The sequence below is a fragment of the Panthera pardus genome, unplaced genomic scaffold (assembly GCF_024362965.1).
Source record: "Panthera pardus isolate Hobbes unplaced genomic scaffold, ASM2436296v1 HiC_scaffold_27, whole genome shotgun sequence".
NCBI lineage: Eukaryota > Metazoa > Chordata > Mammalia > Carnivora > Felidae > Panthera > Panthera pardus.
This window is the reverse complement of record NW_026526843.1, coordinates 6,353,535-6,369,416: the sequence shown is the minus strand read 5'-3', so window position 1 is coordinate 6,369,416 and position 15,882 is coordinate 6,353,535. Positions and strand designations below refer to the sequence as shown.

Sequence of the window (15,882 nt, the reverse complement as noted above, 5' to 3'; positions counted from 1 at the left end):
GAATCGGGAATATGTGATTCCCCACTTCCGTAACAAATGTAAGACTTTGGGAATGTGTGGTACCCTTTTTCCATTCAGAAAGATTTATTGGGTGAGCCTGCAGGCCATTCTTCATAGTTTGGGGCTGCCATATTTGGTTGCTTTGTACAGAAGCCATATACATGTCCCTTGTCAAAATAGATTGGGAGGGCCTGGATATACTGTGTGTCCTCAAGTTCATTATGTTCTGGATATACATGCAGCTTCTGGAACAAATGTGTTACATGGAAATCAGGAATGACTGCTTGTTCTCAAGAAGCCTAAAATATAAGGAGCGATAAAATATAAACAGTGATTTTGAATTATCTTCTCTGAGTGCCTCTAAATTTCTGTCTCTCGTTTATGGCCTTTTTCCCCCCTCCATTTCCCCTGCTTGAAAAGCTATTAATTTCCCCACCTCCCCATCACCCTAGACTCTGATCCCCATAAACAATCTACGCTTTTCACGTCCTCTTTTTTCAACACTCCCTGTGTTTACTTTCTTAGAGTTGGCATATACTAGAAAGAAAGGTATGGAAGCTTCGTGAGCATCGCAGACGCTTTCAGTCCTGTCTTTGCCACTTACTGGTTCTGTGTCTTCAGTGAGTTTTCTAACTTCAATAAATGTTCATTTCCTTCCTTCCTTCTTCAAAAGAATTTTAGTTTCTATGGTCAGGCAGCTGCCTCTGATGAATGGCCCCGTCTAGTGGGTAGACTCGGTTTCCATCTTTGTTTCCCATAACTCAGGAGTGAAAAGAAAACTTTACCGAGTGAGGGGGGCCAAGGAAGCACACACTACCCGCTCAGCTGTGTCTGACTGGATCTGCCCTCTCCGGTCTGTGAATACTCCATCCTTCCTCTTGTCTTTTGCGAATCTTGGGCTATTCTAGAAAGCTTGGTCCTTGCCCCTCACTGCCACTTGCCATCTTAGAGCTTCACTCGGCTCTTCCCAGCTCTGGGATGTTGCTCCTGGATGCCCTCTGTGCTTTGGTTTGCTCAGCAACCTCGGCTGAGTTGGAGTTAGCTGTGTCTCCCTCTTCTGAGTAACTGGGCCACCATCAGATACTGGAGCAGAACTCCGCCACGTATCTTGGTGCAGTAGTCCCTAGGCCAGGCCACTCCAGGGCTTTCTCTTCTTTTCCACAATGGTTCACTCATAATGAATACAACATACAATGTTGTATACGGAGTAAAGGGGAAGAGAAGCCAGGTAGGCTGGTGGGAAGGCCTGAGGCCCAAATCTACTTAGCCAAACTTGATCTTGGCCAAGGCTTTCTGCCCTTCTGGGATCCCATTTCCACGGTTTTAACATGCAATGCCTGTCTTTGGGGACCTTACAGGAGAGCTGCAAGGATCTAGGGAGATAACTGGAGAGAGCACACGCTGTTGGGGGTTTTCTATGCAAAGAAAAGATATCCAAACTAAAGAAAATGTTTGAGGGGCACCTAGGTGGCTCAATTGGCTAAGCGTCCGATTCTTGATTTTGGCTCAGGCGATGATCTCACAGTCGTGGGATCAAGCCCTGCATCAGGCTCTATGCTTGGTATAGAGCCTGCTTGAGATTCTCTCTCTCTCTCTTTCTCTCTCCCTCCCTCCCTCCCTCTGCCCCTTCCACCCACTCTCTCTCTTTCTAAAAAAAAAAGAAAGAAAATGTTTGAGACCTGTTGCCATATGTGACCCTTATATGTTCAAACAAACTTTTAAAATTCTTTGAATTCTGCAATTGTTAAAACATTGCTAAGAAGCATAAGTATAGAAAAGAAGCCATGACTACCTCCCTCCCTTCTAGGTTAAATAGAAAATGTTTATACTCTGGACCACTTGCCCTACAGCTGTGCTGGAGCCTCCATGGATGTAGTTCCAAGGAGCAGAGCCCCAGCCTTTGCAATCCAGTGCAAGAAGTTTGGAAAAAGAACCCTTGGTGAGGAGCTTTCAGAAATCATGCCACTTTTTTTTTTTTTGAGAGAGACAGAGAGAGAGAGCAGAGAGAGAGAGGGAGAGAGAGAGAGAATCCCAAGCAGGCTCAGCACTGTCAGCACCAAGCACAACACGGGGCTCGATTTTGGGAACTGTGAGATCATGACCCGAGCCAAAATCAAGAGTCGGACGCTGAACCGACTAAGCCACCCAGGAGCCCAGATCGTGCCGCTTATAGAAAGGCCATGTCAGCTCCCCCAACATTTAGAGCAGAGCGGTGAGCCTCATTCTGAGTATCTTCCTTAACACTGTGACCCGCCGTCCATCTCCCCTTCCACCTGCCTCTTTTAAGTCCCAGTCACAATAAAAACCTGACTGGGGGCTCAGTCCCTGGTAAGTCGTATTCCATAGTCTTCCATGTGTCAGGTTTAGAGGCTCTGGGCATCAATGACATTGTGAGACTCTCAAAGGACCTATATATATAACCTATGCACACATGGGGTGTGCGTGCGTGCGTGCGTGTGTGTGTGTGTGTGTGTGTGTTCTCCCATGCCTGTGTTTATAATATACATGCTAATTATGAGCACATTAAGATACATAATTCTGAACACTATGAATGACGATATTATGAATGCACACATGGGAACGCGCACGCAGCATCCTGTAATCGAACTTTAAAGACCCTATGATCTCCCGCCTGCCAATAGGACAGAATGCCCTCTCCAGTCATCCTGACCAGTGCCCATCCCGCCTCTACCTGAATGCCTCCTGAGAACCAAGAAAGCTTGGTTTCATCCCTGCTGTCTCCCTTCACTTTTGGACAACTTTTAGAATAAGAAAGTCTTCCTGCTATGACACTAACCCCCCACCCCGTTCGGTTTCTCCCGTAGACGTCCAGCGCCAGCACCCCTTTGACTGGCTCCTCTTATCTTCACGTTGTCTCTGTTCCTTGTCTCACCATCTTTGTAATTCCGAATGGAATTTAAGGCTGTAGCAAGACACAGAGTCAGAACATACATAGTTGCAAGCTCTTATCTCAGGAAGGAAGCATGTGTGTCTGCTCAGTTGGTTGGGAAAATATATTTATTAGTTTGCAAGGGCCGCTGTACAAAGCACCACAAACTAGGTGGCTGAAAACAACAGGAATTTACTCTCTCAGTTCAGGAAGCCGCAAGCCCAAGATCAAGTGTCAGAAAGGCCATGTTCTCTCTGGTGGCTCTAGGAGAGGATCCTCCTTCGCCTCTTCTAGTTTCTCATGTTTGCCGACAATTCTGGGTATTCTTGGGCTTCAAATGCCTCATTCACTCCAGTCCCGTGGCTGTCTTCTCCCATGTGTCTTCACGTTGTCTTCCCTCTGCAGGGTCCCTGTGTCCAAACGTCCCTTTTTTGTAAGAACGTCAGTCATAGTGGATTAGGGTCCACCCCAGTGACCTCATTTTAACTTGATGATTTCTGTAAAGACCCTATTTCCAAATAAGGTCACATTCTGAGGTACTGGGGGTTAGCATTTCAAATATGAATTTGGAGAGACACAATTCAACCATAAATATATATCTATCTCTCTCTATATATATATTATATAATTAATATAATATAATATAATATAATATAATATAATATAATATAATATATATTAGATACATATAGAAAGAAGGAGGATAGGCGTGCCTGGGTGGCTTGCTTGGTTAAGCATCTGACTCTCTATTTCAGCTCAGGTCATGATCTCACGGATCATGAGATCAAGCCCCATGACGGGCTGTGTGCTGATAGCATGGGGCCTGCTTGGAATTCTCTCTCTCCCTCTCTCTCTGCCTCTCCCCTTCTTGCACACGTGCGTGCTCTCTCTCTCTCTCAAAATAAACTCTTTTCAAAAAGGAAAGACAGTGACCAAGGGTGGGGGTTATATATTATATTATACATATTGGCATATAGTGTATACATATGCATATGTTTGCATATATTATATACATATATTTCAAGTCTTGGCCCTTGAGAAAAATGTCATGAGGATCCTTTATTCTTTGTTAAGGGAATGATAGATTGCCAGGGCAAAGGAGACTTCTTTTTGTCATTAATACATATCATAATAGTATTATATGTCATATATGTATATATCATCAGGGATAATAATATAATAAGTCAGCATTTTGTATTTATTTTAACGTCTGTATGTTACATATTTTTAATGACTTATATGTTACGATATACAAATGATGAACACCAGTTCAACCTATTAAGTATATATATTTTTTGCAATGTGTTTTTTAAGTATAGCTGACCCACAATGTTACACATTATTTGCATATTTTAACCAAATATGAATTGCATAAGAACGTGCCAGGCCAACTCCTTGCCCCAACGATTTGGGACTGCTAGGATAAGGGGCTATCACACTCAGTATCAAACCTTTGTTATATAAAAGGTACGGGTAAAAGAAATGGAGAGTGATATTTACCAATAAAATATGTGAAGATGGGGTCAACTTCGAAGCATTTTAGGGAGCCCTGTGGCTAGGGGACACTGAAACAAAGCCTGAAGTTGGCCTGGATCTCTCTCTTAGTCTGAAGTTGCAGAGTGGCGGGTGCCAGGCTAGCTCAGAGTGAGCCCAGGGTCAACTTGTGGGAGGGGAGACCGAACCCATTTTGCCTCCGATTTCCCAGGAGCCTCTGGTGTTTTGTGATTTCTACCTCTGTGCTCGGGTCTGGCAGCGGGCACGTAGACGTGCCCTGAGGAGGAACAGATACGCAGCCCGTGGTTTAGCTTCCTCCTTCTGGCGGACGGAATCCCCTCCACGGGCAACTTCAGGGGGCCGTGACCATGTGCCTCAGTCAACCCAGTGACTCCAGCAAGCCCCTTGCAGGCTCTCCCAGGACCTTGTAGGCCGGAGGCTTCCCGTTCTGACTACACCGTCTCTCGGTTGCCTGGACTTGGCCTGGCTGGGGCTTGAGAATTTCTTTCTTCCCATGTAAAGCCAGACCAGAGGAGAAGAGCACCTTGTCTTCTCTCTAGAGGTTGACTTAGTTCACTTGCCCGAGACCATCAGAGTGGGGATAGCCTGTGACTCTGTGGCTGAATCCATTCATGCTGACACTGGTTGTTTGGGTTGACAGAAGGAACGAAGAAAGTGACTGTGGCAGGGGGGCGAGGAGGGTAGTATAAGGAGTTCTGGCTCTCTCTGGAGTGGCTGGCTAAGAGCTCCTTGAGAGGGAAGTGGGTACCATTGTGCTGAGCAGATGTGAAGCCCTTGGCATCAGCAAGCCAAGTAGGCAGTCAGGTAGGCAAGTGGGCAGGCTGGGGACCTTGACCCTTGACCTCTGACAGGGGCCCTGCACTCTACCAAGAAAGACTCTGCTGCTATTCCAGGCCTTCAGCTGGGAGTCTGGGGAAGAAGTGGTGCAGGGGATTAGCCGATAACCAGACTCAGGCCCTTAGGGACCGGGCAAGGAGGCACAGGGGCAGGTGGCTGGTGGTCATTCATTCAATAAATATTTACTGAGTACTTACTATGTACCAGACACTGTAGTAGACCAATACCCAGTTCCTTAAGGAATTTACAGTCCCAGGATTAGGGAATGGAGAAAAATAGGAGGGATGAGGGCAATAGAAGGGAACGGGTCTGGGCTTTCCTTTCTCCTTAGTGCGTATGTCTGTCTGTCCATCCGTCCTCTGTGTGTGTGCGCGTGCATATGCATGTGTGAAATTCGGTCTTCCCACAGCAGCGTACTGGCCACCGAGCAGTACATCTTCAACTACTCCAATATACAGCATGCCTCCCAAATTATAGGCTCTGTAACAATGACCGTCGGCCTTGCTATCAGAGGACCTTTTTCTAAACCTTTGCTCCCGTTCAGGGCCCCAGGGATGGTGAATAGCCTCAGTCAGGGTGTGCACACACGCACCAAGTCGCTACATTTTGGGTGGGGCGTACATAAGATAGCTCTGGATTTGGGAAAGATGCATGTTGCTCAAGCCAGTTAAAAATCAGCCAGGCAACCTATAAAGTCAACTGTGGTTTGATCTGGACTCAAGCCATCCTTCCGCTGGGGCCGTATATGTGCACCTTGCTTTAAGAAAACCTGTACCCCAAAATCCCGACTTTGAAAGGGAGAGAGGAATGTGCCTGACCATTTCTGGAAGGCATCTAGAGCCCTCATTTATTGACACAGGTGTATCAAAGAGGTGGTGAGGCCCTTGAAGGAGCATCTGATTCGATCCTCTGCCTTCTGTTGGTAACATCCGGAAATCATCTCAGGACAACAGGCCTTTATCTGGTTTGGGCAGACCCCCCGAGACTGCTAATAGGTTACAAACGCAGCCCCGTTGCTGTGGGCTGGGAGTCCTGCACAGACACGAGCTCACCTTGTCTTGTAAAATGAGAAAGGACGCTGGGACTTCGTGGCAAAGGGTGTAGTTTTTCGGAAAAATCAAACTCAAATAAATTATTAGATTAAAACATAAACTGAATTAGGGGCATGGCTTTGGGATTTTCCTTACATTGTACGGAAATTATGAAATACATCCTTTCATTCAACTTTAAAATTAAACCAACTCAGCTTCTCTGCACGAAAGGGAAGGAGTTCCCATGACCTGATATTTGCAATTTCCACTAAAGTACAGCTTTCTGTATTTATTTGGAAATACTTACGTGCAGTCAGGGTATGGTTTACCCTTGTTATGTAGCCTTATTATGGTTTGATTTCACATTGGACTCCTCACCTTTTAAGCAACTAAAGTTGTGACCCAACAGAAACTTCTTTTACAAGAGATCTTGGGCTCTTACTTATTTCGCAACCTTTATTTGTGCAGGAGATGAACCATGACATTTAAACTATGCTTGATAGCTTAACAGATTATAAGAACAAAACCAGATGGCCCAAACAAAAATAATGCTTTGATTGCTTTCAAATTCAATGTCAAAAATTAAGAGCAGCTTTCAAAAATCCTTGACTTTTTTTCCAGAAATGACTTTGGATTTTACATACATATATATACATTACATATTATACATATGTGTGGATTTTATACATAAATATGGATTATATATATATGGATTTTATACATATACGGATTTTATACATATATGTGGATTTTATATATATGGATTATATATATATTATATATGGATTATATTTATATTTATATTTATATTTATATTTACATTCCCCCAAATCAGAAGTATATAAACCAAAAATTTAACGATGGTTACTTTGAAGGTTAAGAAATGTTTTCTTCTGTTTTCTGTATCTCTCCACTTTTCTACAGTTACTCTTAGAATCAGTGAAAACTTTTTTAATGACTACTCTTTCATTTAATTTGAACGAAGTCTTTTCTAAGGTTGAGTCAAGGTGTTTTCCTCTGTCGAGAAGGTGGACATTGTTAAGCATTAGCAGTTCATAATTCTTCTTCCGCGCACAATGATGAATAGCGTGCGGTAACTTAAACACCATGCTTCGCCAGCTTGCAACACTGAGCTGGACCTGGAGTCTTTAGAATTAATGTAAATTCCACCAAAGTAGTTATTTAATTTTCTAACTCACTTTAATGTACCTTCAACATCATTAGTACAATCACAATCCCCACTTTCTTTGAGAGCAGTGAAGCAACTAATTCTTTAAAACTGGGCTTTATCCAAAGAATTCAATTTTAAAAGCCTCCCAAACCTCGAGGTAGCTGGCAGGGCAAAGTCAAAATGTGACTATTTGAGTTTCTGGGCGAAAGAGTTCACAAAGTGTTAGGATTCTTTTTTCTGTTCTTGTTTTGTCAAAGAATCTTTGCTCCGACTCAGATTCTTTTTTCTTCAAATCAGCTGCAAGAGAATGAACAAACTTTGCTGCAAATCAAAGCCCTGACAGTTATATTTCCCTGAGATAATTGCATACTGCTTTGGAGTTTCCTTTTCCCCTCTGTTTCCTTTTGTTTTGACAACAAGATTCTGGGAAAACAATATACAATTGATAACTATGCTGTCATGAGTATACTGAATTTTAAAAATAAATAACTGTCGACCCAAAAAGCTTCCAGGAGCCTATGGAGCGAGTTCTTTTTCCAAACCGTTCCAAAACCAGATGTGGAAATGTTTAGCTAATTCCCCTCCCCAATCCCCATGCAAAGAGTTCATATGTGTCTCTAACGACATCAGAGGAGATGGGGGGGCAAAAATCCCGTCTGCTTTCACAAAACACAAACAGCACAAAACTAATTTGGACTGCAACTTTTGTCTCTTTTAAAAAGGATCTTTTCTTCCTGAGATTAAAAATGCTCTGTGTTCACGCCAATATTCAGTCTCTTTCCTGTAAGACATTAAGAAATAGAGTTTACATTCCCAGAATGAAACAGTTCATGATTTTTTTTAATGTAAAAGATGAATGAATGAATGAATGAATGAGACCTATTAAGAATTAAGCTTATTAGGGAGTTCTTGAAAAAAATAAAAGGAAGGAGGAAAACGCTGTCAGAGGAACTAATGGAAAATATATATGCATAGACCACATTTAGAAAAACAGAAAGCTACTGTGCTCTGTAGCTACAGGGAAAGCAAACATTTTGCATCCAGGTGCCATTAGTAGCTCTGGGTTTGTCCGCCTCTATAGCTCAGTTCAGGACAGCTTGTACCAATAGCTGAGCCCTGCTTGGCTATACAAATGCACCTAAGCCCAGTGCTTCTGGAATGTCACAGGGATGATTTGCAATCAAGTCAAAATGGGGCTAGGGTAACGCAAACCTTGAGATCTGCTTTCTAAATGCCCAGCTGCCAATGCCTCCCCCTCCTCCTCCCCCCTCCTCCTCCCCCTCCTCCTCCCCCCTCCTCCTCCCCCTCCTCCTCCCCCCTCCTCCTCCCCCCCTCCTCCTCCCCCTCCTCCTCCCCCCTCCTCCTCCCCCTCCTCCTCCCCCTCCTCCTCCCCCTCCTCCTCCCCCTCCTCCTCCCCCTCCTCCTCCCCCCTCCTCCTCCCCCTCCTCCTCCCCCTCCTCCTCCCCCTCCACCTCCCCCCTCCTCCTCCCCCTCCTCTTCTTCAAGAAGCTGGACAGTAATCCCAAGGTGAGCACTCCCTTCTCTGCATATATTTCTTCCATGTCCTCAGCTCCCTTAGCTCTGAAGATTTCTGGAGACTTTAAATGGGATTCTGTCCACAGCTCCCAGGATGCAGTGCACAGCCCCAAAGATCCCGTCCTGCCAGCACATCTCAGAAGTTAGAAAGGCCAGTTGATTTGATGATTCCACACTGTGTTGTGAATGACTTATAACCATCCCCCAACACACACACACAGCCTCTACCCTTCCTGGGAATGGCAGGTAGCGGCGGGGCGGGGGGGTTGCGAAGGGAGGGTGCCCAGTTGTGATGATGCCTGTACTCAGTAAAACGGAGCAATTCCCAAAGTGTGGCATCGGTTAGCGAGCTCATTAGCAACTACATTCTGCTCTCCTTCCGGCCTCCTCACTCCTCCCTGCCACCTCAGAGATGCAGGGTCTCGAATGTGGGTCCCACTGACTTCATTTTCAAGTTTTATCTGCACTCAAAGGCATGGTGTCACACACATGGGCATCTTCATTTATGTCTTCCTTCATGTGGCAAGCTGTTCCTGGCTATAAATAAATAAATAAATAAATAAATAAATAAATAAATAAAACAGGAAAGAGAGACTGTCCTGAGTTTGGAAATTTGTACTAAACGAACCCCCAAACTTAGTGATGTTACTAAACCCCTTTCTTCAAGACCGATTTGGTGCAATGTCATTCAAAAGTGGGTGTAGAGGTGAAGTGGCCTAAAATGATTGCTTGGTGGGGGGGGACTGTCTTGTTTCTCAGAGGCTCTGGGCTTTTTATAACCCTTTTTGGATTATTCCTGAGAGGGCGGAGGGGGGTGAGGGATAGGGAAGATGCTTGAGAAAGGGAGCAGAAATGGAAGGCAGGACTCCCTGGGCCAGAACCTGGCCTTGAACTTGGGTCTCAGTGTTGGGTCTGAACAACCAAAATGCAATGGGAGGATTGTTTCTTTGGCCTATTCCAGGAACTACTCAAAGGGGAGGTTTTTGTTCAGGGCCAACAGATCCAGGCTATGAGATGATAGTAAGCACAGAGAGGAGAGAGAGGGAGAGAAAGCCACTCCTAAAACATGCTCTGGGTAGGGTGGACTTCACCAGCCCAGGACAGTAGTGAATAGTGTGGTGGAGTGATTATCTCAGCAAATATCAAGCATCATTCCAGAGCAAGGGGTTTGTTTATTTAACTGTTGAGTCATTATCCAAGACCAGCTGGCATCAGAGTTTACTTGTGTTTTGTTGTTGTTGCCGTTTTATTTTGTTTGTTTTGGTTTTTTTTGGAGGGGCAAGAGGGTCAGGGTTTTTTTGTTTGTTTGTTGCTGCTGCTTCTGTTTTTTGCTTTGCAAGAAACAAACAGGCGATCCCAGGAGGGATATTTCAGAAAAAAACCAAGAGGAAAAGGAGGATCCAGATAGACCCCTTAGACTTCTCTTTACACCCAACAGAATGAGAAGTCACTAATGAGAGAGGTAGGGAGGCCCAATCCGTACCAATCAGAGCAAGTGTCTGAAACAAAGCATTTCATCCAGGCCAGTGCACTTTTCTAGTGGGCCCATTATGCCATGGTTTCCATCAAAGAATGCAGCAAATTCATCAATATCAAAGGAAGAGAAAGTTGCATTTTTGCAGCCGGGGAAAAGAGGAGGGTAGAAATGGCTTGGGATGCTTTTTAGTACAATGCTGTGCACATAGTAGGACTCAATAAATAATAGTCGAAGGGTGAATTCATATATGCAGGGGTCACTTAACCCATCAGAGAAGAACAAACGTAAAACCCTACAGTTGTGCATATACATTTTCCTTCGGAAGTTTAGGTTTGTTTCTGTTTGGTTTATGTCATTTTCACTTTTAAGATGAGACCTGGGTTGGGCAATATTTGATGATATTCCTCTTCCTTCCTTCGTGTTTCACTTGTCTTCCCCTTCTGATATTGTGTTTTAGACATATGTTCTTAGAATTGCTCTACCTGCCACTCTTTAGGAGGTAAAAGGCCTAGGAAGTGGCTGCAGAGCTTCCCATTGGAAAAGAAAAGAAATAAAAAGCTAGTGAAAATCAAATAAAACCGTAAAGCAAAGACTATGACTCAGTGAGGTGGAAACCGTGGCCGCAAAGAATATTTCAGGAGATACCTCGTCAATCATTACACGAAGTATAAAGCAGCATTTTTTGTTTCTGTGATTTCACGATTTTACAACGTGGCCTGACTGAGATATCAGGGAATCCGTCGGTCGCAACAATTGATGACGCTGCTGCTAGAGTTTATGAAGTACCCACGGGCTCAATTCAAGTGAGCCACTTGCGGAGATTGCCATATGTGGTTGTCAGTAATAAACCACAATTTCTTCTCCGGCTTTTATTGAGTTCTGTTTGTTGCTAAACCAAAAACAAGGCAATGGGGGGGGGAGGGTCGTTTGTGGTACATGGGAGGACACTGGGGCTGCCAACTTGAATTAAACTGTCACCTTATTTAATGTGTGGCCCAAAAATCATTTCATCTTCTTTTTTGCTGGGGTTACACACAAAAAAGGATGCCATTGCTGACCAGTGTAGACACTCATTCTGTATATGGGGGATATGTGTTTTATATCAAAACAGTATGGTAAAAACCACTTAGAGAAGCCATTTGTAGTCATCCGTCAACATGTGAGTTCTGACAATGAAAATTCAGTTCTCTCTCACAAGAATGTTTTCCTTTTCTTTGTTTTCTTTTTTTTTTCAGTTTTATCGAGGTATAATTGACAAATAAAATTATAGGATATTTAAAGTGTGCCCCATGATGGTTTGACGTACGTATGCGTCATGAAAGAATTCGCCCGATCAAGTTAATGAACACGTCCATCACCTCACATATTTACCCCTTTTCCTTTTTTGAGAACATTTAGGTTCTACTCTTTTAGCCTTAAAAATACTTCTGTTTTAAAAAAATGATTGTGTTTGAACTTCCAATAGGAAATAAGATGATTTGCCTTTTGTGTTTTTGTATGCTCTAGAAATCCTCACCAGACAACTTCCTGTTTCCTGAGAGTCGTTACCTGATCAGCCACAGGGATGAAAGTTTTGGAGTTGATAGGAGGGATGGTCATCCTCACCTCTGTGTTTTCGGCCTGTTCCGCACAAAGTCCGATGACTGTACTGTGCTCCGCAGACTGGTTCATGGTCACAGTACACCCCTTCATGTTGAATAATGATGTATATGTTCATTTCCATGAGTTACACTTGGGCCTGGGTTGCCCTGCCAACCACGTTGAGCCACACGTGTACCAGTTCACCTACCGTGTCACTGAATGTGGCATCAGGGCCAAGGCTATCTCTCAGGATATGGTTCTGTATAGCACCGAGTTGTACTATGTTTCAAAAGTTACCTCTTCTAAGCAGGTGATCCCAGTGTCATGTGCAGCTCCCCAGCAGTCCCCATGGCTTACTCTGCCCTGCTCCGCGAAAGTAGCCAGTGACACGGGAACCACAACCCAGAATGGTGAGGCATGCGGTGAGGTGTTCACCTCGTCACAGTCCAACCAGAGGCCCAACTGCGATTGCCCACCTTGTGTGTTCAACGAAGAAGAGGGTGCCCAGGCCCCATGTCACCAAGCAGAGGCTCAGGAGGGCCAGCTTATGCAGCCATCTTCGCTTGTTAATATTTCTGAGGACTGGTCTCTTCACTCAGACGATCTGATTGGGTCCATGTGATCCCCAGGTTTGAGGTCTCCTGTAGAGGCTCTTTATGACGTTAGTATATAATATTTTCTAGTATCAGACAAATAAGTGTTCTGGCATCCCCTTTATGAGTGCTTTTGAGAGAGGACAACTCATAGTAACTTCATGAATAAAGCTTTCTTATATTTTTATATCTTTTTCTAAAAGAAAAAATAAAATTTTGATGGCATAAAAATATCAGTTCAGCTCTTTTTATTTAAGAAACACACACATAACTTTTACTATGGGCCACACACTGTTCTAAGCGCTTTGCAAACATGCATGCCTGGTGTCTTCTGACTGGGATGATTGCGCTCTCCTTGAAGGCCCCCAACTGAATCCCTCCCTCTGTGTCCCCATTTCACTGAACACGCTGCACCACTCAGCCCTAGCGCCGAACTGCACGCTTTCTTAGTTTGATCAATGGCCGTATCACTTTTCATTCGGGGGAGGCACGGATTCCAACCTGGTGATTTATAAACCACCAGTGGTTCTAAGAATTACTCAAGTCACTTCCCACCAACTAGATGGTAAGCTCCTGAGGCCAAGGGCTGGATCTTATGTTTAGCCACAGACTGATAGTACTTTGGAAGGAATTTTATTCCCCGACTTACATGATCAGAAAGCTTTCACCCAGGTTTGGCTGTCCATTAACTTTCTCAAATACTTGGAAAAGGAGAATAAATGCATTCAACAAACATCCACTGAGCGCTACTGCATTTCAGGTACCGTTCTAGGCATTGAGCTAAGACGGTGAATTGAAACTGAGCCTCAGAGAAATTGAGGTCACACAGCTAATAAACAAATAAGTAAACAACGATACATCGCGATAGCAACGAATGCCATGAAAAAAACCTTAAAACCAGGTAATACGAGAGAAGCTGGAGAAAGGGTCAGAGCAGGCAGGGACTCTGAGGAGTCATGTAACCTGAGTCTTGATGTGGAGAAGGAGCCAGCCCTGGCACGATCTGAGAGAGAACATTCCAGAGAGTAGAAGCATCTCATTTAATCTTCACCACAACCTTGAGAGAAGTACTCTTACTATATCCATTTTACAGGAAACAGAAGCACAGAATGATTAAGAAACTCGCCCAAGGCCACATACCTATTAAGCAGCAGGCACTGTTGGGGCTACCTGGGTGGCTCAGTCAGTGGAGCATCTGACTCTTGATTTCAGCTCAGGTCACGATCCCAAGGTCATGGGATTGAGCCCCATGTCGGACTCCGCACTGAGTGGGGAGCCCGCTTAGGAGTGTCTCTCTCCCTCTGCCCCTCTTCCCCACTCATGCTCTTCTCTCTGTCTCTCTCAAATAAATGAATAAATAAGTAAATAAATAAACTAACAGACAAACAAATAATTAGAAAGCAGTGTTAGCACCATGTACGTGATATTATACACAGTGGGCATGATATTATAGTCATTCAGCACATGAGTAGACATCAGAAATGCAGTCATTGTCTTAGATCTGTTCAGGCCTCTATAACCAAGTACCATAGACTGGAGGGCTTGTCAACAACAGACGTTTCTTTCTCATGATTCTGGAAGCTAAAAATTCAAGATCAGGCCTGGTGACGCACTCTTCCAGGTTGCAAACTGCTGTCTTCTGGTTGTGTTTTCACGTGATGGAAAGACAGCGAGTGAGCTCTCTGGCATTCCTTTTATAAGGCACTAATTCCATGCACGAGGGCCCCACTCTCATGACGGAATCACTTCCCCAGGGCCCCACCTCTTAATACCAGCACCCTGGGGGGGGTGAGGATTTCAACATATGAACGTGGGGGATGCACAGTCCATTGCAGTCGTGGTATTGAAGACACAACTGTTCATTTAAAAATCTCCTGCCCCTTTCTGAGGAAAACCAGATAACCCCCCAAAGCACCATATTCATCCAACGGACGTTTATGGAGCTTGTCCTCTGTTCCAGACATTCTGATAGGTGCTGAGTGTGCAGTGGTGAATGAAACCAGCGGCCTGGTCAGGAGGAAACAAGTATTCCAGCTCAGAGAAAAGCTGTGCAGCGGATGTGAGCTGTGACCATTACAAAGACCACAGGTAGTGGGCGCCCGGATGGCTCGGTCAGTTTAGCGTTGTCTGACTCTTGATTTCGGCTCAGGTCATGATCTCACGGTCATGGGATCGAGCACCACACAGGGCTCCACGCTGAGCGTGGAGCCTGCTTAAGATTCTCTCTCTCTCCCTCTGCCCCTCTCTCCTGCTCTCTCTCTCTCTCTCTCAAATAAGAAAAAAGAAAGACCACAAGGAGTTTAGTCCAATATGATGGGGAGGGGCAGTTGATAGTGGCAAGAAATGAGGCTCAAGAGGTAGCAGCGCTTCCCTGCCTCGTCCTCTCTTCAGAAATTCCCAGATTAAACGCCACAACACACAGAAATAACTCAATGCCGGACACATTAGACCTGGGTCGCCACGTGCGGGCTGTGTGCTTCACAAATGCAAGGAGCACTTTTCACCGAGACACCCCCTGGGGTTGTGCAACGAGTCAGCCTCGGAAGAGACTCCAGACGCACACGGTAATAAGAGTCGTTTCCGTGTGCCGGACACCTTATACGTATAATCTCATTCAATCCTCACAATAGGGCTGCAAGAGAAAAATTGGTTTCTCGGTTTTATAGATGAGGAAACTGAGGCTCAGACAAATCGAGGCCATGCAGTAAGGAACGTCACGCAGATTCAAACCCAGGTTTGTCTGGCTCCAAAGTCCACTTTCTCCCACTGTACTCAACACGCCCTCCCCGAGAAGAGAAGCCTCTAGCTGGGTTGGAAGATCCAACCCAAGATCCAAGGAAGATTTCCTTGCAGAGGTGGGCAATGACCCCACTCTTAGAAAATGAGGACGAGTTAGCTGGGCAGAGAAGAGGACGAAGAACATTCTTGGTGGGCACAAGCACTGGGGCAGGGTGAAGAAGCACACTGTTGGAAGGTGGACACTTGGGGGCGATAGCTCCAAACCAGGCGAGAAGACGTGTGGAGCCAGATGGCGAACGGGTCAAAGGGTGGGAAGAGATGAAAATGAGAACTATTTCAAGTGAAGAACAACAAGACTTCGTTCCTTTTAGCCTACAAAACAGTTACATGTGGATATAAGCCCCATTCGTGATTAAGAGATCAATTGAGCAGTGTAGGCAAATTTGGAGTGTGGAAAACTCCGGAGCACAGAGAGCAGCCTTCATGGAGGGCATCAGACTTGAGCTGAATCC

The 15,882-nt window shown here is 44.8% G+C and overlaps 2 protein-coding genes across 3 annotated transcripts in view; both read left to right on the top strand.

Annotated features, from left to right (window-relative positions):
* Window positions 1-12,075, top strand: part of PABIR2 (PABIR family member 2) — a 202,938-nt gene extending 190,863 nt beyond the window's left edge. Inside the window, exon 11 of one of the 2 annotated variants that reach the window (XM_019426943.2) lies at window positions 11,964-12,075. In XM_019426943.2, the coding sequence (XP_019282488.1) occupies window positions 11,964-12,009 (46 nt within the window). In that variant the 3' untranslated portion in view covers window positions 12,010-12,075. The remainder of the gene's footprint in view (window positions 1-11,963) is intronic. The other variant, XM_019426946.2, reaches the window with a different exon arrangement.
* On the top strand, window positions 12,022-12,861 carry PLAC1 (placenta enriched 1). Its single transcript, XM_019426947.2, has one exon. It carries the CDS (start codon window positions 12,022-12,024, stop codon window positions 12,658-12,660), a length of 639 nt encoding a protein of 212 aa, XP_019282492.2. The 3' UTR covers window positions 12,661-12,861.
* Window positions 12,862-15,882: the final 3,021 nt, after the last annotated feature.

Excerpts from the sequence above, each read along its gene's own strand:
- PLAC1 (XM_019426947.2), top strand. The coding sequence starts at position 12,022 with ATGAAAGTTTTGGAGTTGATAGGAGGGATGGTCATCCTCACCTCTGTG.